The sequence below is a fragment of the Artibeus jamaicensis genome, unplaced genomic scaffold, assembly GCF_021234435.1.
Source record: "Artibeus jamaicensis isolate MK-2021 breed Jamaican fruit bat unplaced genomic scaffold, CSHL_Jam_final contig_444, whole genome shotgun sequence".
Taxonomy (NCBI): domain Eukaryota; kingdom Metazoa; phylum Chordata; class Mammalia; order Chiroptera; family Phyllostomidae; genus Artibeus; species Artibeus jamaicensis.
This window is the reverse complement of record NW_026521831.1, coordinates 3728094-3751495: the sequence shown is the minus strand read 5'-3', so window position 1 is coordinate 3751495 and position 23402 is coordinate 3728094. Positions and strand designations below refer to the sequence as shown.

The window sequence follows — 23402 nt, the reverse complement described above, 5'->3', positions numbered from 1 at the left end:
GAGCTGTCCTCCTCCTTGCTGGGGAGGTCGACAAACTCGAGGCCGGACCCCGGAGGATGCTAGCTAGGCGGGAGGCGGGCGTTCAGGGCGCGGTCAGAGGCTCCCCACGGGCCGGGGCGGGGCGGAGCAGGGTGGTAGCGGCATGGCGGGACGGCGAGCCCGGGCCGGGGCCCCAGCGCTGCTCGCGCTGCTGGTTTTGCGGGCACTTGGAACAGCGGCGCACCCGCAGTGCCTGGACTTCAGGCCGCCCTTCCGGCCCCCACAGCCGCGGCCTTTCTGCTCGCAGTACTCGGCCTTCGGCTGCTGCACGCCCGAGCAGGACGCCGCGCTGGCCCGCCGCTTCGGGGCCCTGGCGGCGCGCGTAGACGCCGGCTTGTGGGCCGCGTGCGCCGGCTACGCGCTCGACTTGCTTTGCCAGGTGAGCTGGGCGCGGCGGTAGAGGGCGGAGGGGTGGCGACGGCGGCAACCCCATTGGACGAGCCGGCGGGTGGACAGCGGGCTTCGGACCCCAAGGCCCCCAGCGGGAGTGATTGGGTCTGGGGAGGGGAGGCGGGCGTCTGGAGGTGGCCAGGGCATTGCCATTCCCTGGCATTGTGACTTGGGCCTTCTCTGGGCCTCAGTTTCCCTTCCCAAACCAGGAGGGACCGGTGATTGATGTCATCACTCCCTCAGCGCTTCGGGGCTCTTCTGCCCAGGGCCTCCTAGAATTAGCCCTGCAGTGCTCCGGGAGAGGGAGCTCCGCCCTCACCGGGGTACCACGGGTGGGAAGCTATTGTCCCAAGGGCCTGCTGAGGGCATGGTCGATGCGCTGGCTTTTTGTTCGTCTAGGGGTGTGGGGGACCAGACCCTCGGACCCTCAGACCCTGTGTGAGCCCCGGGCCTGCACTGCCTCAGGCGCGGCAGGTCCCACCTGGGTTGTGCCCCGGCCTCGTGATGGCGCCCCCACTGGCAGAGGCGCTCTCATCCTTCAAGATTCCCTGAGTGACATCTTTTTGGTGAAAACTTTCTGCCCCCATCTCCCCTCTGAAAGAGGAGCTGGGCTTCTGTTCACACCAAGTTGTGCCTCAGCTGTACATTTTCCCCCTGCGTGGGTCTGATGCTGGGTGCCTGACCCGCACTGGTGGGTATAACAGTCCAGACTGTTAAGCCTGAAGGTTGGCCTTGGCCCAGCACCTGGGCAGTGAGAGGACTGGGGCCAGAGGGTCCTGCAGGGGCAGCGCAATGTCCCAGCTTCGGCCCACAGGGCTGGGGGGCTGCCTTGGAGTTTGACATACTGGGCTTTGATTTTGGTTCTGCCAGTTCCTGATTGCATGATGCTGGGCAGGTCATTCCGAAGGTCTCTACGTGTCCCCTGATGGTCCTTGCATCGTGTTTAAGACGGAGGCAATCTTACTGCCCCCAGAGTTGCCCCGCAGACTAAATGACGAAAATGCACATTGGTAGGATTTCTCTGGTGCCTGCTTCCTTGGCCCCCATTGGCTGCCAAGCCCTGGGTGGGGACCGAGCTAGGCCCAGAGGCCGACTGAGTGAAGGCCTAGAGAGTCCAGGACTCGCCTGGAAGTCACACAGCCTGGTGATGGCCATGGTGAGTCTGAGACCTCACTCATTGCCAATATCGTGGCCTGTCTGGGTAGGCTGGGTGGCTCAGTTGGTTGGAGTGTTGTCATCTCTTATACCAAAAGGTTGTGGGTTTGATCCCCAGTCAGGGCACATACCTAGGTTGCAGGTTCAATTCCTGGTCAGGGTGCATACAGGAGGCGACCTATCAATGTTTTACTCTCTCTCTCCCTCCTCAGGTAAGGAATAAAAATTTTAAAAAATTTTTAAAGGATGGAAGCAGGTGCCCTGAGGAGCTCCAGAATGCAAAGGAGGGGGGTGCACGCTCTTGGTAGTGGACTCTGCCGAGTCCCTGAGCATCTCCGGGGAGCCAGCAAGGCCTGGTCGAGTGTCTGGCTCCGTCACCTGTGTGGGGGCTCCACAGGACCAGGTCCGGGCCCCTCCCACCCCTGGGCGCATAGCAGGTTCCTGAAATCACTCCATGTAGGTCGACTGAGCGCTTACTGTACAGCAGGCTCAGCAGGACAGATCAGGCGGACACATGTGTGGAGAAGGAAGGAAAGGGCCGGTCCTGCTACCTCCCCAGCAGGAAGCTCCCCTCGTTCCTTGGGAATCTTCCCGGCATGGGCTGGCCTTGAGCAGCCGGCGGTGGAGTGGTTGCTAGCGCCTGCCTCACCCGAGGCTTTGCTGGGAGTGACCTCATGTCTGGAGTGAGCTGGGAGAGGGGAGAGGGCAGCCAGCGCTGGCTCCCGGTTTCCCTGGCGGGGCCTGGTGGGAGGGAGGGAGAGCACCAGTTGGAGGACCAGATTCAAGGCCTGCTGATTTCCACCCCGGGGGCAGGGCCCAGGTGCCTGTTTGCAAGTTTGAGTCAGTGACAGCAGGCCTTCACGTCTGCCTTGGGGACCTGGACTCCAGACGGGAGGGGATGAAAACGTGCCCACGCCCACAGTCTCCTCCAGAACCTGCCCCCCACCCCTCCCATTCTGGCACTCACCAGCCTCCACCTCCAGTTGCCCAGGTGGCTCCCTAGCCAGAGGGCGTTTGTCCCTCCTGGTGCTTCTGATCCTTTCTTGGGGCTTTCTCGGAAAGACCACACTTTCCCTGAAACAGTCAGGGAAGACTTCCGGAAGGAGGCAACATTGAGCTGCATCTTTTTTTTTTTTATTTATTGATCAGAGAGAAAAGAAACATTGATTTGTTCCACTTTATTTTTGCATTCATTGGTTGATTCTTACATGTGCCCTGATGGGGAATCAAACCCAAAACCTTGTTGTGTTGGGACAATGCCCTAACCAGTTGAGCTACCCAGCCAGGGCCTGACGTGCATCTTGACAGCCTATATTGCTTAAGCCTTCACTGGACAAACACGTGAGTCATTTCAGTTTATTGCTCTCAAGGGCTCTGTGAGGTTGGAATTCCTTCTCTCTTTTACAGATGAGGACATACGCAGAGAGAGGTTAAGGAACTTGCCCAAGGTCACACTGGGAATGGTAGACTCAGTCTCCAGTTTGCTCTGACTCCAAAGCCCTTCTCTTAATCACTTTGCCATATTGTCTGCCTTCTGAAGCCCCACTGTGTGCTGAGCCCTAGGGTCCCTGTCCTGGAGGGTCCCACAATCCTCCGGGTGGGGGGCATGCTCAGAGATTATTGAGTCCTAGCCAGGCAGACAGGCTGAGCCATTTGTGGCGGTGGTGACGTGAGAGCAGAAGCTTACCCCATTGGCTGCAGAAGAGCAGTTTGGTGACTGCGGCATCTGCGACTTGGACCGAGGGCTGTGGGAACATCCACGGGACCGGGGGAGAGTCTGGGCCCTGGGAGAATGGAGGAGTCAGAGGAGACCTTGGAGCTGGGCCTGGAGGCACGGTTTCCAGACCCAGAAGTGGGCACGGAGGGCACATCCCACAAGAGACGTTTGCACAGGAAGGCTCGGTCTTCCTGAGGAACAGGCGGTGGATGTAAGAAGCCTTCAGGACTCGGGCCCAGGATTCTCAAGTCCAGCAGCGGCACAGTGGAGTCCCAGGGCAGCAAGGCGGGCAGGTGGTCTGCCCCTGGGGCAGTGAGGTGGTTGTCCCCTGTGTGGAGTGAGTGGCCCAGGCAGCTGGGCAGTGTGCTGCCGGGTCTGTTTTCCATGGCTTTTCTGCAGCCTTCCCCCGCTGGCCGCTGTGAGGCTAGAGGCTGGCCGTCCTCCTCGTCCGCAGCAATCACTGCCCCCTCTTGTCGTTTCCTGCTTCTAGACTGCCCAGGTCTGGGCCCCAGGCTCGCACGGCATGCAAGGAAGGGAACACGGGCCATGAGTGAGGGTCTGCGGGACCCCACATCTCGATCCGTGGGTGCAGAACTTCCCACCTGGCTTTCTGGAGCCCCCCCACCCCAACTCCCGCTGTAGTTCTGGGCTGGGCTCTGATGAGTGGCGGGCACTCAGGTTGGTTTCTGGAAGTCCCTTCTGCTCCCCACTGTGTCTGTCAGCCAAGGATGGTGCCCCCAACTCGGCCACTTCTTGATGGATGACCCTTAAGCGTTGGTCCCTCATCTGTGCAATGGAAGTCTCGATGACCCCACCTCATGAAGGTTAAGTGGGGCAAGTGTGCGTTCAGACCCTCCCTGGTCCTCCCAGGGCCTCTGGAGGGACTCGGGAGGCTCCGGGGGACCATGGTCGGGGGAGGTGACACCGGGCAGAGCCTGCTTGTCAGCGTGTGAGATGTGCTGTCCCTGTCTGGACCCGGGGCAGCGACTGACCAGACCTCTAAGCACACATCACCAGGTGGCCCTCAGCTCCACAGTGGCAGTGGAGGGGCCCGGAAGACAGGTTGCGGTGTGGCAAAGGCACAGTCGAGTAACGGGAGGGAGTGGCTTCTGGCCTGGCGCCTGAGAACACGGCCAAGAGGGCAGCCTGCGGCCGCTGGCCCTGGAGGCCTCCTGCTGGAACCCGGCCCGGCCTCGGGGGGCTGCAAGCTGTCAGCGCCTCCTCAACACCTCTGGGGGCCCCTGGCTGGACAGAGCAGGCCTTGGCACGGTGAGCTCATGGCTGGGAAGCGTGTGTGTCGGACACAGACCTGGAAAATCACATCTGCTCTCTCAGCGGGGGCTCCAGCCGAGGGACCTCATAGAGCCCAGGGAGTTGAGGCCTCTGCTCTGGGCAGGTGGGGTACAGGGAGGGTGCCAAAGTGGGGGTACTTAACTCACAGTGTCCCATCAGTGTCTCACCTCAGTGGGAGGTGAGGGGTGAACCTTGGCTGTTGGGTGTTGCCCCGTGAAGTCAGAGCCCAACGGAGCTGGAAAGGGGTCCAGAGAGGCCTCGAGGGTCCAGTTCCTTTGTCTTGCAGCAGAAGGGTTCGGGTGGCCCCAGGAAGACCTGCCTGAGGAGGTGGCCCTTGAGTTGGGAGCTAAACAAAGAAGTACGCTGTGCAGATAAAGGGCAGAAGCGTCAGTTATGTTACAAGAGAAAGTATGTAAAAAAGCCTTGGCCCTGGCTGGTGTGGCTCAGTGGGTTGAGTGCCTGCCTGTGAACCAGAAGGTCACCAGTTCGGTTCCCTGTCAGGGCACAAGCCTGGGTTGTGGGCCAGGTCCCCAGCTGGCGGCCTGAGAGACAGCTGATAGATGTTTCTCTCACACATCAATGTTTCTCTCCCTCTCTCGATCCCTTCCTTCCCCTCTCTCTGTAAATAAATAAATAAAATCTGAATAAAAAGAGCCTTGGACCCTCCACAAGAGTAGCTGCTGATGCTGTTGGCCGTGGTAGGAGTAACAGTTGTGGTTATTTGTTCTAACAGAATGGAAAGCAAGAGAAAAGAAAGAAGGCGAGGCCTGGCCGGTGTGGCTCAGTGGGTTGGACATTACCCGGCAAGGCGAGGGGTCACCGGTTCGATTCCCAGACAGGGAGCACTCCTGGGTTTCCGAGTTGAGCCCCTGTTTGGGCATGTTTCAAAATCTTAAAAAAAAAGAAAAGAGAAGAATGTGAGGGGATGGGAGGCCTGCGGTGGTGGAGACTGATCCCACTAACACCTGGGTGGGGTTGTCCCCATTTACAGATCAGCCGATCAGCAGCCTGGGGTTCTGGGGGTGGGCTGACCGGTCCAAGGTCACACAGCCCGTAAGTGCCGCCACACAGCAGCCCTGAGCCGTCCCTGTCCCCGCAGGAATGCTCACCCTACGCGGCCCACCTCTATGACGCCGAGGACCCCTCCACGCCCCTGCGGACGGTGCCCGGGCTCTGCCAGGACTACTGCCTGGACATGTGGCAGACCTGCCGGGGCCTCTTCCGCCACCTGTCGCCTGACCGCGAGCTCTGGGCGCTGGAGGGCAACCGTGCCAAGTTCTGCCGCTACCTGGCCCTGGATGACACGGACTACTGCTTCCCACACCTGCTGGTCAGCGAGAACCTCAACTCGAACCTGGGCCGCGTGGTGGCCGACGCCCAGGGCTGCCTGCAGCTCTGCCTGGAGGAGGTGGCCAACGGGCTGCGCAACCCCGTGGCCATGGTCCACGCCCGGGACGGCACCCACCGCTTCTTCGTGGCCGAGCAGGTGGGGCTGGTGTGGGCCTACCTGCCCGACCGCTCGCGGGTGGCGAAGCCCTTCCTGAACGTCAGCCAGGCCGTGCTCACCTCGCCCTGGCAGGGTGATGAGCGGGGCTTCCTGGGATTCGCCTTCCACCCGCGCTTCCGGCACAACGGCAAGCTCTACGTGTACTACTCGGTGGGCGTCGACTTCGACGAGTGGATCCGCATCAGCGAGTTCAGGGTCTCGGGGGACGACGCGAACACCGTGGACCACAACTCCGAGAGGTGGCCGCCCCGGGGAGCCAGGCCGGGCGGGGGCAGGGCTGAAATTCGGCCGGTAGGACGAGGTCGTCTGTGCGGTGGGCTGCAGGGCTTGTTCCGTGTTTTGAATGTTATCCTGGGGAGGGGGCCGAGCCCCATGTTCTGGGGTGAGGGGAGGCGTAGTTGTCAGACAGACGTCACAGGATCACGTTCAAAGGCCCGGATCAGGGACTTCAGCTGGTCCATTTCACTGGGTTCTCATGAAGTCCAGTGAGGTGAGTGAGTATGAAGTCCCCATTACACAGATGAGGAAGTGGAGGCTTCTACAGGTGAAGTGACCTGCTTGGTCACCCAGCCAGGACCCTGGCCTGTCCATCTTGCAAGCCCTCCCCACTGTTCCCCCAGCCCCCAGCCCACTGTGGGGGCTGCAGGCAATTGCATCCTCCTCACCTGGACCCTCCACCCCTCCCACCCTTGCAGGTTTATCCTTTCCTTGCCTCCCTGGCTCTGCTCCCCTCAACACGGAGCTGGCTCAATGTACTATTTGTGCCTGACTCTTTCTAAAACGGGCTTGACCTGACCTGGCATACTCATCGGCCTGAGCCCAGCAGGAAAATAAGCCCTGTATCGGGTGGCTCAGCAGGCAGAACTTGACATGGGAACAGTTCCCGAGGGGTCAGGATGATGACAGAGCAACCCTGGGAAGAAGTGAGGAGACTCTGAGTTTAACAGGTGAAGGGATAGGCTTCCACCGCTTGGGCTGGAGCCCTGCAGCTGGGGCCTCTCGGTGGGAGCTGGAACCACGGTGGGCCTGGGCAATGGGAATTGGATCCAGGGAGAAGGTACAGCTATTGCCAAGATGCCGCGTGGAGCGAGGGAGAGAGATGGGGAGGAATACACTGGCTCTTTTCCTGTCCCCCTGCCCTCCAGTCTCTCGCCAAGGCCTTCATTGGCTGAGTCTAGCTGGAGGCCACCTAGCAAAGAAGCATGGGAAACGTTTCCCATGCTGGGGAAGCATGCTAGGAACTAGCCCTCTGAAATACAGAACAGGTTGGGGAGGGCCAGGACTGCACCTGAGAACATATTGGTAAATAACAGCACATCGTGTACTTGCTAAAACTGTAAAATCTTAGACATCGAAGTATAAGAAGGAAAAGGAATCAAATATGCTGGCTAATCTGAGGGCTCATGGAGAACTCATCATGTAGCAGTAATTTTGAACATGAGCATCCTGGCAGCCAGAGTAAAAAGGGGAAATAGTTCTTGTGATCATATATGAGGCTGCACAACCAGTTTTCCAAGAGAGTCCAAGTTTATCACATGGATCTCACAAAGGGGAGAGAGAGGAATGGAATGGATATGTCTTCAACAGTGACATTTAAAAATTAACTCCTGATTAACACTGAAGGTGCAACGGAAAATAAATATATGAACATATTTCAAGTGAAAGTTCAGCGAGGGTTCTCTGGGGACCTGGCAAGTACAAACCTAGACACGGCTGACTCAGGGAAGGGCCAAGACTGAGGGGTCACCCTTGCCCTACTCAGCTGCCAGTCCCTGACCCCAGGGCTAGGATACCAACTGCAGGCAGTCAATGATAGCGTGCAGTCCCGTCCACTGGGGACCTGGAGTTGAGCTCTGTACGCTCACCCAGTGATCTGTGTTGGCCTCACGTGGAAAGGCTTCTGGTCTTGGCTCTGAAGGCCCAACATCCTGGGTTCCAGTTCTTGACCTTGCCATACCTTTGCTTTTCTAATCTCTGTTAATAAGAGACTTGTAACTCAGAGATCAACCCTGGAACATGAAGAGCAGCCTAAGCACTTAGTTGGAGGGAATTGAATACAGTGGCTACGAAGGTGTTCAGAGGGCTGGAGAAGGAAAAGGGGAAGGTCAAGTTACCACAAGAGGCTGCCTCCACTCACAGGCTAGAGGAACCAGAGGGCAAAGGCCCGTGGTACTCCATTTGCTGCTCCTGGTACCAAGCATCCGGGCTGAAACCCAGAGTCCCCATTCACTGGCCACTGTGGCCGTCTCTGCAGCCACAGGTGCTAGAGGCAGCGCCAGAAGCCAGGGAAATGGGGCATCTCGTCTCCTCTCGCCATCCGCTCTCCATTGACCAAAGCTAACCAGCAGCCCGCTGGCTGGCCACAGTATAGGGGAAGGCTCCCCGTGGCAGTAAAGGGGGTTGCTGAGGGTGGCATGGAGGTGAACACAGGGAATACATGGAAAGTGCTCAGCTTACGTGCTGGCGTGAGGGTGGCTATGACCGATGGAGAAACCAGGTGTGCCTGGGTCAGCAGTTTCACGCGATCATAACAGGGCAGGTGCTAGCCGTGGGGAGCAGTGGGAAAGGCAGTGGATCAGAACTAACAGACCTGAGTTCTGGTCCAACCTCTGCTGTGTGACAGTGGGCAAGTTGCTCAACCCCTCTGAGCATCCCATTCCTCATTAGCACAACAGAGTGAACTTTCTACACTCAGCCTACCAGATCTTTATAAAAATCACCTGCCATAAAGGACATGAAAAATCTTTCCGACTGTGAAATGGTATCTAAGAGGGAAGAGGATTTATGGCTGTGATCTTGTTTTGTATTTTGGCTGAGGTTTTTTTTTTGGGGGGGGGTGCTGGGCATGTCTCATCTTCTTTTAGGATAATCCTGGAGATCAGTGAACCAGCCTCCAACCACAACGGGGGCCAGCTGCTCTTTGGCGACGATGGGTACCTCTACATCTTCACCGGAGACGGCGGGATGGCCGGAGACCCCTTTGGAAAGTTTGGAAATGCCCAAAACAAGTATGTCCTGCTTTCGGCCGGCTGGTGGGCTGCTTTACATACCCCTGGTTCCATACTCTCCTGGAGGGGAGTGACCTCCTCAGCCACACAGTGCAGTGTATGTAGCCTAAAGGGCTGGGGGCCCAGCCCAGCCTGCAGCTGGTCAGGCCACTGCCTCTCATCAGTTAGAGGAGGAGAAAAATGATCTTCGTGGGGACGCTTGTCATGCGAGGGAAAAGCAGTCATGGTTGTGGAGGGCCAGGGACAGTGCCCACTTGTCACAGGTCCCTGAGAGGTGACATCAGAGGGCACCGGGGAGGGGAGGGTTTTGTTCTGAAGCCAGCCCAGTCCTGCTGGAACCAGAGGAAGGAAAGGGGCGCTGTGTCAGACCAAATGGGGAGCGTGAGCTGGTTGGAGCAGAGCTGCATGGGCACCTCAGTGGGCACCCTTGATGGCCCAGAAACTGAAGCACAGTTTTACCCTCACTTAGTCATTTCTTGCCTTGAGCAGATGGCCTGCCGTCAGTCCACTCCTGGACGGACAGACAAGGAGACAAGCACACTTGGTGTCTCGCGGGTCTAGACAAGGCTGTCCTCCACGGCCTCCTCCACGCTCTTCGCCAAAAATGACAAACCTTTTCTCAGCCCAGAAAGCAGAGCTAGCGGGGCTGATGTAGATTACAGTAATTAAAGTGTTCGCAGTTTGTGGCCCGTGCTGTCGTCTGTGACAGTGTGAGAGTCGTCACAGCTTTCTCGTGTTGGGGGTGTGTTTAGAGACGAAGTTCAGAAAACAGAAATTAAGGATTTGTGGCTAATTGGACGGAACTTAAAACATTACTTTGCTGCTGTGCGTTTTGCCTACATATCTATGGAAGCCTGGTGCGTGTGGTGTGTGGCTCTGGGCTGTGGTCTGCAGCTGGGCGCCGAGCAGCTGGAGTGCACGAGAGAGACCCACGGGCTAGTGGGGAGTTAACTGAGGGGACTCTACTGGGTGGTAGAGCTTCACCTCCCTCACGAGGACACAGAGAGACGTCTCTAAGGAGGGAAGCCCTTGGCTGCTGATGCTGTGTGAGGATGATGTGCATGGCTGCATTGAGTGTGCAAAAGCACAGCAGACCTGCCTTGAAAAGCAGCGTGGAGGGAGGGAGTCCACCAAGATGCCAACAGCCAGGGAAAAACCCACGTGATGGCTACGTAGGTGCATCAGAAATCACGGATGAGAGCGGTCCCCCATGTGCTTCCCGTCTTCAAGCACAAGGCAGACTTTCCCCATCAGGTGTCACTTGGGTCATGTGACGAATGAAACCGACAAGCTGCTCGCCCCAGGAGCTGCGTGGAGGTCAGGGCTGCACCCCTCCCTGTCCCATGTGTCCTGGCTCCATGGCATGGCCTGGCTCCTGGTCCAGAGCTGCCTGGGGGGTCTCCCTCTCCGAACCTGGGTTGCCTCATCTTTGACGTCAGGGTAGGGTGTGGAGTGTGGGGTGAACTACCACCGAGGCCTGTCCACTCTCTGCCATGCCCTGGTTCTGCCTGCGATGGCCTGGGCCAGGGAGAATGTGGGAGAGAAAGCAAGAATTGGGCCTCCTGTTTCCTGCTAAGATCTGCAGCGTTCTCTCTCCCTTCTCTGAGCCCCAACCAGTACTCTCTGTATGGTGCCCTTGACTTTGCTTGTAGTCATTCTTTCGTTCACTCAACAAACACTTAATGAGCACCCACCATGTACCAAGCACTGTGCTGAGTGCTGGGAGAAGACTGCATGAGACATTCATTTATGTTTACCCTGCAGCACAACCCTTAAGAGGGCGGGGAAGAGGGACCACCCTCAGGTCCCTGGAGAATGAGGTCTGGGGGTGGGACCGTGTTGTGGTGAAGACCGTGGGTTTCTGCGGCCAGCCTGGGGAATTGGGCCCTAGCCCCAGCATTTCCAGTGGTGCGGTGTCTGGGCACTCATGTGACCTTTCTGAGCTCAGCTGCCCTGTCTGTAAAGTGGGGGTCACAGTAGAATCCACCTATCTGAAAGGTTCGTTGTGGCGTGAGGCAACTGTATAGATGGTATGGATGCTCAGGGCTCGGGACAGGGTTGCCGCATGGTGAGGGGCTTGGGAACGCTGAATGAATAAAAGAGGTAACTCAGCCGTAAGTAGCGGAGGAGGACTGAACCCAGTGGAGTCTCTGAGCCCACGGCCAAGGCCTTGCCTCTGGCGGGGCGGATGGCCCTGGCGCAGGGCGAACCCCAGCCGGTGCCCTCTCCCACCCGCCCGCAGGTCGGCGCTGCTGGGCAAGGTGCTGCGCATCGACGTGGACCGCGGTGAGCATGGCCTTCTCTACCGCATCCCACCTGACAACCCGTTTGTGGGCGACCCCGCTGCGCGGCCCGAGGTCTACGCGCTGGGGGTGCGCAACATGTGGCGCTGCTCCTTCGACCGCGGCGACCCGGTGTCCGGCGCGGGCCGCGGGCGCCTCTTCTGCGGCGACGTGGGCCAGAACAAGTTCGAGGAGGTGGACCTGGTGGAGCGCGGCCGCAACTACGGCTGGCGCGCACGCGAGGGCTTCGAGTGCTACGACCTCAAGCTGTGTGCCAACGCCTCCTTCGGTGACCGCCCCCCAGCCCTCTGCGCCGCCCCCCCCACTACCCATCCTGTGGCTCCGCACCACTGCCACCATTGGTGTCTGCACGACGCTCAACAAGACAGCCCCTGGGGACCCCCATCCCAGATCCGCCCTCCACCCACAGGATGTGTGCCTCCCTCTGGGACCCACCCTCTACTGGGTCCCTTCCCCAATTCTCCTGGGATGTTCCTTGCTCTTTTCGCCTCGCCCCACCTCCACCCACCAAACCCATGCTTTCCTCCACACCTTGCCCCCTGTAAGCCCCTCCCTCCCTTGCTGACCAGCGGGGTCCCCGTCTGCACCCTCCGAGTGCCCTCACATCCCCTTGTCCAGCAAGACTCAGAACCGCCCACGAAGCTTTCCTGTGGGGGAGGGGCTGGCCCCAGGGACTCACCCCAGCTTCTCCCCGCCCTGCAGATGACGTGCTGCCCATATTCGCCTACCCCCACAAGATGGGCAAGTCGGTCACTGGGGGCTACGTGTACCGGGGCTGCGAGTACCCCAACCTGAACGGCCTCTACATTTTCGGCGATTTCATGAGCGGGTAAGTGGCCTGACCTCAGTTCTGGAGGCAGGGGGGGCGAAGGGGTGAGGTGGGAGGGACACTAACAACTTCCTAGAGCACTCATGGTCACCCTGGGGGGCCAGGACCTGTCACTGCACCAGCTGACCAGGGCCCCAGGGAGCATTGGTCCGGAGAGGCCGGGGAGGCCACCCTGCTGGGGAGAGGGGAGCAGGGGCTCTAGCCCAGGCCTGCCGTGGGGTTCCCACATTCCATGGCAGTGTGCCCCCACGGCGGGCAGGGCATACCCCTAAACCTGTCGTGGGTCAGACTCCTTCCCCAGGGGAGTTTATGGGGCCGCATGGCCACCTAGTTCTCCCATTGTACAGAAGGGAAAACTGAGGCCCAAGGGAAGCCATGTGCCTGGCATGGTGTGCAGATGTGTAGCTGAAGTAGCCTGGGTCCGAATCCTGGTCCCCTTTTTAGCCGAGTGACCCTGAGCCAGTCACTTGACTTCTCCGTGCTGCAGTTTCCTCATCTGCAGAATGGAGACGGTAATGTAGCTGCCTCCCAGGGTGGTTTGAAGAGGGAATTGGTTAACACACAGGGTGCTTCGAATTTAGTACTTTCAGTACCCGGTCGCTGTTGGTGATGCCCACTCTGCAGTGTTCCTCTGAAGGGGAAATAAGGACCTAAGGGAGCCCTGGGTGGGGGCAGGGGAGCAGAGGAGTCTCACCTGACACAGGCTGCCACCCTGGGTGGGTGGCTGTGTGGCCAGCTCGTCGGCAGCTGGAGCTGAGAGAAGCCCGGAGCTGGGCCTCTGGATGCTGGGTCCTTTCCTCAGCCCCAGCCCCACTGTGGGGCCTGCCTCTGGGACTCAGCTGTCCCATCTGGAAAGTGGGTCTAGATGAAACCTCTGGTTTTACCCCAATTCGACTGACTCCCAAGTCCCCTGACCAGAGATTCAACTTATTCTGCCAACCTTTCCCAAGCCCATCTGCCGGGTCAGGTTCAGGGCCAGGGCCAGAGCAACAGAGCTGAAGAGCACCTGATACCCGAGTCAGGGAGACAGACAGACAGACAGACAGACACTCGGTCCACTCTAGTCCAGCCGCAGAGGCCTGTGCACGGCGCCAGAGAAGCCCGATGCAGGGCAGTCAGGAGGGCTTCCCAGCAGAGGGTAAGGCAGGCGGGCAGGCTGGGTGATTGACAGGTGGGGGAGGGAGCGAGGGGCCGGATCTCCGTACTGTGCAGGTGCCCAGGCTCCATCTTGCACTCCGATGTGGAGGCAGCTCCAAAGTGGGCTCACAGTCCTGGGCACCAGCCTCGCTGGTCCTGACGTCCAAGTCAGCCCCTGACTGCCTCCTGCTGGTCAGTGGGTGGGGCCGAGCAGAGGGGGCCGGACCCAAGCGGGTCTTCTCTGTGCCTTCCCCTGCCTGCTTCTCTGGTACACAGTAGGTGCTCATAAAGACGTCACGCAAGGCCAGCTTCATGGATGTCCAGGGCCCTATGCTCAGAAGAACCCACACTAGGGTTAATGCTCTGCCGTCACTGTCTTGCAGTTCTTACCTTTTGAACGAGGGGCCCTGTATGCTCATTTTGCACTGGACCCTGCAATTATATATGGTCCTAGTTTCCTGGACAATAGATGAGTGGATGGATGGGTGCACTGGTGGGTGACAGGCCCCTGGGCACCATGCCAGGCATGACCCCACAGCTCCTCTTCCTTTGCAGGCGTCTGATGTCCCTCCGAGAAGGCCCGGAGACAGGCCAGTGGCAGTACAGCGAGCTCTGCATGGGCCGTGGCCAGACCTGCGAGTTCCCAGGCCTCATCAACAACTACCATCCACACATCATCTCCTTTGCAGAGGACGAGGCTGGTGAGCAGTCCCGGGCTGCCCACGCCTGACTGGTCCCCACCCTGTGGCTTCCTCCGGCCTGGGGTTCCAGGGAAGGGGTCTCAGGCTGGAAACCACCTTCAGGATGAAGAGTGGTGTGTTCAGTGGGCTTGAGACCTTGCTCGAGCATCATCCTCACCAGTCTGCGCTTCAGTTCCCCCCCCCCACCCTGAGTAAGGTTGCTGTGAGGGCAGTCAGGGGACCGGGAAAGTCTCTGTAACAGTGGAAGTGCAGGCAGGTGGGGGACGACTGCCTCCCAAGATGTTCACCCCCTTGGGTGCCTAATGTCAAATGCACTGGGGCCTATGAAATGAAGCCACGTTGTCTTCGGAGAGTGGGTAGACCCCACCTTCTTGCCTGTTAGTGGGTCCTGCGTGCAAACCCTTGTGTTTCGATGCAAGAATCAGTGGGGGAGGGGAAAGGAAGAGGGGCCACAGAGGCTGGATCCCGCTCCAGCCTCCTGCCTTTGTCCTTGGCCCTGGTTTGTCCCTAGACAAAAGCCTAGGGGCCCCCAGTGGGGCCTAGTGGATGCTTGGCCCAGTTGCTGGGCAACGCCCACCCGGGGGCCTTTTGAGGGGTGTCCCCTGCAGAGCCCAGTGCCCAGAGCCCCCAGGCCTGAGTCTGGGAAACCTTTGTTGAACCGACACCCATCAGAATCTAAATTTTCCAAAGGGCAGCCCCAGCCCCCACCACCCTGCCCAAGCCTACTGGGCTTTTGAAAATCCTTTCTTTTGGTCAGTAGGGGGTTAATGTGTTTTGGAAGGAGGGGCACTCTCTCTCCACCCTCCCCACTGTAACCCTCCCACAGAGAGGCAGGGCCTGGAAGGTGCATTTCCCAGGGGCCCTCCCTCAGCCCCGACACCGAGTGATGAGTGACTAGTGATGTGACAGACAGCCCAGGCACAGCCTGCTGGCACGCTTGGCCCGGCAGCCGTGGAAGGCACAGGTCCAGGGTCCAAGGCAGACAGACCTCTCCCAGCTTCAGGCTCCAGCCTCCGTGCCACTCGCGGTTCCTCTGATACTTGCAAATTGAAAACCAAGGACCTCTGCCGGCCTGGTGGCCCCCAGGGGCTGTCCACATCAGAGTGGCTCCAGGCAGGGCCTCTCAGTGCCCAGGGGGCTCCCTCCCTGCCTGCGCATGGGGCGGGGGCTGTGGCTCCCAGCAGCTCAAGGCTGGAGGGGGCATGAGGACCTGCTGGTCCCACCCTGTCTCTGTACAGATGGGGAAGCTGAGGTTGGCTGTTCCTGCCGGGTCACGGAGCGGGCGTACAGCTCCCAGCCTGGCCCCCGGAGGCCTCTCGGGCAGGCCCTTAAGCTTGAGCCCAGTCAGCAGCCAGAGGAAGACGGTGCAGAAAGGCGTTCTGGGCTAGGGGAGTAGAGCCGTTCCCGGGGGCTGGAGAGTAGGTGGCAGGGCCACCCAGCTGGGGAGAAGACGGCGGCTCCCAAGGGCCTCGCTCCAGAAAGAGACCAAGAGAGGGAGGGGATGGGCCCAAGGCTACACTGCAAATCTGTGGCTGTGCCCATGAGCTGTCCAGGTCACCCCGCTCCCTCCCACGGGGCATTGTCACCACAGGTCCTTATTGCCCCCCACCCGACCCCCAGCAGCGTTGGTGCCCCTGCCCCTAGTCCCCAGCCCCCTGCCATGGTTGGATCTGCCCCAGTTACACAAGTTGCCTCTCAAGTGTCCTCCCCTTCATGGAATTCCCTGGGTTTCTTGGGCCTTGAGTCTCAGACCCCGCCCCCAGGCAGCCCTCCCAGACTGCACCTGTTGCCGGGGATGTGCCTTCTTCCACGCGGCCCCATCACTTTCGGTCTCGACCTCTCCTTGGGGCAGTCACCCCCGCCCCATCCTTGAGAGAGCTCTCCACTGTCCTACGAGGACAGAAGAAGGTACTGGCACGGCTGACCTGACACACTAGGTCACATGTGGCCTGTGTCTGGGCCTCCCAGCCACCATGTGTCCGATATAAGCATGAGCTTGGGGACCGAGACATTCCTGAGATCTGGGCCTGGCTTAACCACTCTGCCACTGAGTGATTCTGGCCAAATCTCTTGGCCTCTCTGAGCCTCTGTTTTCTCAGCTGTAAGATGGGAATAATGGACCCTATGTTTTAGGCACAGGTTCCTCTGGCAACAGGGGCCGGGGGCAGATTGGGGTGAGGAGAGAGCAGAGAACTGATGTTCTCGGAGCTCACACATGGTTCCGGGTGCTCAGGACTCCGCTCCCAAGAGGTGGGGAGACTGAGGCTTGGAGGGGGTGGTCCAGGAGCAGGGACCAGCATTCATGTGGGAGACTCCTGAGCTAGTGTTCCGCCTGCTGGTTGGTGGGGACGGACTCGGGCCTCCGGGAGCTGGCAGGCCCCGGATCCCGCAGGGCAGTGTCAGCAGCAGGAGTAGCCGATGCTGACTGAGCTCTTTCAGTCCAAAGAGCGGTCCTCTGAAGCATTTTGTTGTGGGGGGAGCAAGCGGAGGCTCAGAGAGCCCTGTGCCTGCATCGCCCAGGAGGCAGAGACCCTCCCTGTGCCCAGACGTGGCAGCGCTGGGTATGAAACCCAGGCAGGTTGCCAGGGGCTGGCGCACTGGGAGGGAGGCCAGAGCAGAGGTCAGTCCTGGGCGGTCCGGGCAGGGTGGCCACGGTCCAGGATGGCCACGGTCCAGGACACTGGGCTGCAGACTCTGGGGCACGTCCAGGTGCCCTTCCCAGGCTCAGTCTCTGGTTCTGGGCACAGGCAGGCTTCCCTCAGAGCCCCGCCCTCACGGCTCCCTCCAGAAGTGGGCATGGGGGTGGGGGGTTCATCTCAGAGCCTGCGGAGGGGCGTGGGCTGGCTGGGACGAGGTCCAGGTGGCCTTCTCACCCCTCCCTTGTTTCTTGCCCAAGGGGAGCTGTACTTCTTGTCCACGGCCGTGCCGAGCGCCACGGCGGCACGTGGGGTTGTCTACAAAGTAATCGACCCCTCCAGGTGAGTCCCCCAGCAGCGGTGACCGGGCTGCTACCGTCCGCCAGGAGCCCTCACCACCTTTCCCCTCTCTACCGCCCCCCAAGCTGGGCAGCACTCCATCCCCATTGTTCAGGTGGGGAAACTGAGGCCCGCGGAGGGGAAGTGACTAGACAAGCCCATTCTGCTGGTGAGGGGCAGACCCAGGATTCGAAACCAGCCTGGCAGCCCCAGGCCCACCTCTGTCTGTGGTAACAGGGAGTTGGGGACATTGACGGGCCGGGAAGCCCAGGCCCCGCCGTCACATTGGAACAGAACTTTTAAAAAATTTTAGAGTAGTTTTAGCTTTACAAGTTGCCGAGGTAATACAGAGGTTTTCCCCCGTGCCCCACACCCTCTCCTGTTTAAACGTCGTACGTTATCACGGTACCTTTGTCCCACTTAATGAGCAATATCGGTCCGTTACTATGCCTTAAACTCCATACTTCTGTTTAAAACCGAGGCATCTCGGTGCTCCCCTCATGTCCTTTCTCCTGCTCCTGAAGCCCGCCTGGAATCCCGCATCACGTTCAGTCGCCACGCCTCCTCGCCCCCCCTGGTCAGGGGCAGCTTCTCGGGCCTCCCTGTTACTGAAAGGACGGACCTGTTCGTTACCGACAGCACTGTCCGGAGAGGCAGAAGCCCTTCCCAAACCCCCTCTGCTTCCCTGCTGTCTCTCCCATCTCTCCCTGGGCAGCTCCTGGGTTACATCATGCGGAAGGGCACATGCAAACTTGGCATTTTTCTTCGTCTCGTTTTCCCTATTTGGTATAAACATTTCCACGTTGCTACGTCACCCTCCAAAGGATCGTTTTTAATGGCTGCGTGATTCTCTGTTGAGTCACTGTGCCCTAATTATCTTACCCAATCCTTGGACATTTCCAGATTTTTTTTGAAAGGGTGCTTCTCTAAGGAAAAGTCACATTTCGCGGGCACCTAATTCATGCCAGACGCCACCTGGACCCATTGTTGCCTTGGTTTGTGCAGTGGGGTGCCGGCTTATTACACTGGGGTGGCGGCCGGCAGTTCTGCTCAAGGTCTCGTGGGTTGGAGGGGCCAGAAACAGGCCAGACCCCGCCCTCCCCCCTCCCTCCCCCCTTCCCTCCCTCCATCCCTCCCTCCCTCCTTCCCTCCCTCCCCCCCTCCCTCCCTCCCTCCCTCTCCCTCTCCCCTTCCCTCCCTCCCTCCCTCCCTGGCCTTCCTTATCCCTTTCATTTTTCTCTTTTGGGGTAAACGTGTTTCTTTGCCCTGCAATGTAGTGCATGGGGGCCGCATTACAGAACATTTGGAGAACGAAGCCCCAGGAAGTGGGGGCAGGGGGGTCGTCCAGTACCGCCCACACATAACATGACGGCTGTGGTCTTTTTGGTCTTTCTCCTACTTTTTGCGTAACCCAAATCTTTTACATAATTTCCTTAAGGAACAAAGCCCCGCCGGGTCTGTGTGGAGGGTGGATATTACGTGGATGCGGAGCCACCGGAAAGCCCACCCTGTCCCCAGATTTGACTAGTGTGTGTGGCTGCTTGCATTTCTTCAGCCTCTTGGGGACCAAGGCCCGTGTCCTTCCTCAGTTTCCCCCTTTTGCCAGGCCCCCCAGAAGCCGCCTCGTGTCACGTGGCTGCTCTGCCCCTTGGGCTTTCCCCTTGTGCTGCCTGGACCTACTGAGCTCTCGCACCCACGTGGTCAGCCCCAGGACCCAGTGGGTCCCGTTCAAAGACAGAGGGACAGCCAAAAACTAATTAAAATGGCATTCCTTTCTGCACCGGTGCCCCTGAGAGACGCCAGCGGAGCCCAGTTCACAGCCCTGGCATCCCCCTTGGACTCTTTTCTCTGCCCGCCCCAAACTCCTCCAAGGCCCCCAGATCTGCTGCCAACCCCAAGACACACCCCCCTTTTCCCCTCTAAACTGATGGGATCTTTCCCTACTTCCTCCAGGAAACAGAACCCCGGTTTCCGCATCACCAGAAGTCCAGGAACCAGAGGGGCCGAGAAATACCCTCCTCTGGGGCTGTGGGGCCGGGGAGGTGGCAGTTACAGGAGTCGGAGGGCAGGCTGTGGGAGGAGGGGTTTGCCACCGGACCGTGTTCCCAGGACAGGCCGTGCTCTGAGAAACATCTCGGGCGAGCCCCCCACCCTCCCGCAGGGGCCGTGCAGAGGGGTTCCTGTGCTGGGGGGGGCTCTGATGGGCACCAGAGCATGGGGCGTGCGGGCATGCTACCGGCCACACAGTAGGTGCTTCACGAACGGCCACCGTTGTTAGTGTGCACACACCTGCCCGGGCTTGAATGCGCACTGGCCCGTCCCCGTTCTACCTGGCCGCAGGGGGAGGGCGGGCCCCCAGGGGCACTCATGACCTCCTGTGTGTTGGCAGACGGGCACCCCCGGGCAAGTGTCAGATCCAGCCAGTCCAGGTGAAGGTGAGGAGCCGCCTCATCCACTTTGTGCCCAAAGAAAGTAAGTGCCCCCCCCCAGGGGACATGGTGGGGGAGGGAAGCTCCCATCGCCCACGGCCAGCGCAGGCCCTGCCGGCTGGGCCTGGACGCCCGTCCTCAGCCTGTGCCTAGCCCTGTGCTGGGCACACGTTAGACACTCAGTGACAGAGGGTGGTGCGTGCCAGTCCCAGGCTGTTGTGGGGGGCCCCCCGGGGGGTGCGGGTCTCAAAGGGAACATGGCAAAAGGAGAAATAGCTGTGGCCAGGAACCCACACTCAGACTTCGTGAGAGGGACAGGAAGGAGGGTGTGTGAGCAAGGAACACCAGGGAGAGTTATTCTAGATGCCAGGGCCCCTGGGGGAGGGGCGTTGGGTCCGGGCCTGCCATACATGGTTTTGCTTGGCCAAGGGTGGTGGGGAGGGTGGGGGTGCCAATCTTATGACCTGGGGGGCCGGGCAAGGCCACCAATGACTGCCCCTGGATTGGGAGCCAACTGCAAAGGGTTTGTCCGGGGGAGGGGGCTGTTTGAGGGGCCAAGGCTAGGTGGGAGCAGAGGCCAGGCGCTGGCAGGCTTTCCGGGCTTAAGAGAAGCCAGAAATGCACCCATTGATTATTTAATTCATTCGGTTAGCACCCAGCGTGCTTCATTCCGGGGCGATAAAACTGAGCAAGACGGATGTGGTGTCCGCCTTCTGGAGTTGCTACTTACGAATCTTTCCATTTGAAAATGTTGGCTTTTAAAAACCATCTCATGGGCCAAAGGAAATACTTCAGCAGGTCAAGTGTACCCAGGAGGTCAAGTGTACTTGGTTGGCAAACTGGGTGTGGGGGTTGCAGGAAGAGGTACAAGCTGGGCACCTGGGTAAGTGGGGGTGCCTGGCCCTGAGGAAGGGGTACCCTGGGTAGAGGAAGTTGGGGGGCCGGAAGAGCTGAGGTTTGGGGAAGTTAAGTCCAGCCTCAGTTGGCTTCCAGCCTTGACCAGTGTTCCACCCACTCATCCAGGAGTTTCTGGCACTTTTGCAAGTGACGTGCTCTGTGCAGGATGCTGTAGCCACAAGGAGAACTCAGACCAGGCCCTGTCCTGCCTGGGACAACAGAGAAGTCGCTTAGTGTCCCAGGCCCAGTGGCGGGACAGTGTGCCGGGTGCCACGGGGGCCCAGTGCAGTGTGGGATGGCGGTGCTCTTGGAGCAGAGGCTGAGGGCTGGGCCTGGAAGGAGGAGGGAGCAGCAAGAGGCAAAGCAGGAGAAGCCAGCAGCCTGGGGGCAAGGGGGGCCCTGGGCAGCCTGGCTCTTGTCCTGCCGGTTGCCAGGGGCCCCTCAGCAGTTCCCTCCATCATACGCTTCAGCATCCCTGCCCTTAAATCAAAGATTGCAACCAGAAAGGGTCACTTGCTCTGAGAAGCTCTGCCAGACACCTTCCCTTCCACTGAGCTCCTGAGTTTATAGTGTGGGAGGTCTGTTCCCGGTTCCCACCTTCCCAAGACTAGGACTCCCAGGAGGTCAGGGCTGAGATTCGGGGTGGAGGGACCCAGCAGCAGACAAAGCAACTGCCAATGAGTGTTTGTGGAATGACTGAAGAAGCACCTTGCACCCAGCTGCAGGCGCCGAGGGGACCCCAGAGGCACGGCAGCCTCGGTGTCAGAGTGGAGGGTGGAATCAGGACATCTTTCCCTGGGGTCTGCATTCTGGGGTGGAGAGCTGGGGTCGCTCTGAGGCAGGCTCTTCCTCTGTGCAGAGTTCATCCGGAGAGCAGAGAGCACAACGCAGCCCACAGTGCCTGCAACCACCAGGGCACCGCGCCGCCGCCGCCCCCGCCCCCGCCCCACAGCCCCTGCACCAGCGCCCACCCGGCGCCCAGCACGGCCCACCCGGCGCCCAGCACAGCCGACACAGCAACCTGGGGGCCGGAGGGCTAGTGGGCGGCAGCGGGGCCGGCAGGGCAAGGAGAGCCCCTCGCCCCCAAATGGCGCGGTGCGCCTGGTGCGCCCCGCGGGCCTGAGCCCGGGTCGCGGCCGCGTGGAGGTGTTCGCCGGTGGACGTTGGGGCACTGTGTGCGACGACCGCTGGGACATCAAGGCCGCCGCGGTGGTGTGCCGCCAGCTGGGCTTTCCGCATGTGGTGCGGGCCACCAAGCGCGCTGAGTTCGGCGAGGGCCGCGCCCTCCCCATTCTTTTGGACGACGTGCGCTGCGCGGGTGATGAGAAGACCCTGCTGGAGTGCGGGCACGCCGGCCTGGGCAGGCACAACTGCGACCACCAGGAGGACGCCGGCGTTATATGCAGCCACGAGGACCCTGACCTGCCAGTGAGCTAGTTGGTCTGTCAGGCCTGGCCATCGCCCTGTGCACCCTGGTGCGTGCGCATGCGTCCCAGGGTGGAGGTGGCCGGGAGTTCGGAGCAGAAGGCGGCACGTCAGACCTGTGGACGGTGTTCTCTGTGTGTCCCCCTGCTCGTGTGTCCGCCAGGCAGGAAGCTGCGCGGGTGTTGGGGCCCTGGGCAGAAGGCAGCCTTTTCTTACCTCTGAGTGGCAGCAGGGACACAGTCCTGGCTTTGGGACCCTGAGTGCTGCGGGCAGCCACCCTTCAAGGACGACATGGCCCCTGGCTGTGTTAACAGAGGCACAGCTGGTGGACTGAGGGAGAGGGACCAGGCCTGCCCTGCCCACCGCAGGAGTGCAAGGCCCTAGACCACCCGAGGAACGTGGCCCAAGAACAGAGATGGGTGGCCCAGCGGCCAGAGGCGCTGAAGAGAACAGCAAGGCCTCCAGTGGGACACAGAGGCCATCAGACCGATGGGTCCAGGGTGACCCATGGGCCACGGCTGAGGGTCAGGCTGCCTGGGCCCACGCAAGCGCCTGGGAAGAGCTGGCTGGGGGGAGGGAGAGCAGTCCTGGTGACCCCTGGGCGAAGCCCCCTGGTCATCTTGGACATTGGATCCATGTGGGTGCTCTGGATGCAGGGGAAGGTACAGGGACACCCAACCCTAAGGCCTGACTCCACTCTGCTCCTCAGGACAGAAGTCATCAGCCACTCCCAGTACCAGGGTCCCCTGGTGAGAGGGGACTTCAGGCTCCTCCACTGTCAAGGCTGTATCAGGGCCTCTGGGGCCACCTGTGCCACCTCCAAGCCCAACCCCGCTCAGTAAAGTCCCAGGGAACCCTCCCGTTCCTCCAGCCCCACCCCCCAGGGCCCCCCAGGCTGTGGGCCCGGTGAGACTACTGATGCTTTGTCCCCCGGGGCTGTGCCAACAATGCTTCTGCTTACAAGCCCTTCCTGCCTCTTCTCTGACACCTGCCCGGGAGCCCGGGGTTTGGGGGTAGGAGCAGGGCCTGCAGACTTCTTCTGCTCACAGGCAGAAGTTTCTTTGCCCACTGAGGACCTGGTGGGGATCATCCAGTACAGCTGGGCTCAGCCTCTGATGGGATGGGGTGGGGGCAGGGACAGTGAGCAGGTGGTCACTGGGCAGTGATGACAGGAGAGGGCTCGTGTTGGGGGCTGCAGAGGCTCAGGGTGGGCAGCCGGGCCTGCACGACTCTCCTTGGAGCAGGCACCGGGGGCGTGTGACGGCCACTCTGTGCAGCTCCGCTTGCTGGAGCTGAGGGCGGAGACCAGGCTGCAGGAAGGAGCTGCCAGTCACCCTCTCCGACCTTTTTCTGGGCCCGCACCCTTGCAGCTTGTCCAGCCCTGTTGAGTCCCCTATGGAAACCTCGATCAGCCCTGCCACGGTGCATGGCCTCAGTGCTGGTCACTGCTGTAAGGCCACACAGTGTGCATGAACTCATCGAGTCCTCAAAACAGCCTCCTCTTCCCTTCTTACAGGTGGGAAACTAAGTGCACAGAGGTTAAACATCTTCACTGAGGGCACCCAGTCAGGGAAGGGAGAAAATGAACTTGACCACA

The 23402-nt window shown here is 60.1% G+C and overlaps 1 protein-coding gene across 1 annotated transcript; it reads left to right on the top strand.

The window, feature by feature from the left end:
• Positions 1-131: 131 nt before the first annotated feature.
• Positions 132-22763, top strand: HHIPL1 (HHIP like 1). Its single transcript, XM_053665981.1, has 9 exons — positions 132-418; positions 5694-6340; positions 8966-9109; positions 11352-11680; positions 12115-12241; positions 13934-14079; positions 16976-17057; positions 19444-19526; positions 21240-22763. Exons 1-9 carry the CDS (start codon positions 143-145, stop codon positions 21815-21817), a joined length of 2412 nt encoding a protein of 803 aa, XP_053521956.1. The 5' UTR covers positions 132-142; the 3' UTR covers positions 21818-22763.
• The last annotated feature ends 639 nt before the right edge of the window (positions 22764-23402 follow it).

Excerpts from the sequence above, each read along its gene's own strand:
- HHIPL1 (XM_053665981.1), top strand. The coding sequence starts at position 143 with ATGGCGGGACGGCGAGCCCGGGCCGGGGCCCCAGCGCTGCTCGCGCTG. Across the intron at positions 6,341-8,965 it reads GTGGACCACAACTCCGAGAG|GATAATCCTGGAGATCAGTG; the intron begins GTGGCCGCCCCG and ends ATCTTCTTTTAG. Across the intron at positions 14,080-16,975 it reads CTTTGCAGAGGACGAGGCTG|GGGAGCTGTACTTCTTGTCC; the intron begins GTGAGCAGTCCC and ends TTCTTGCCCAAG.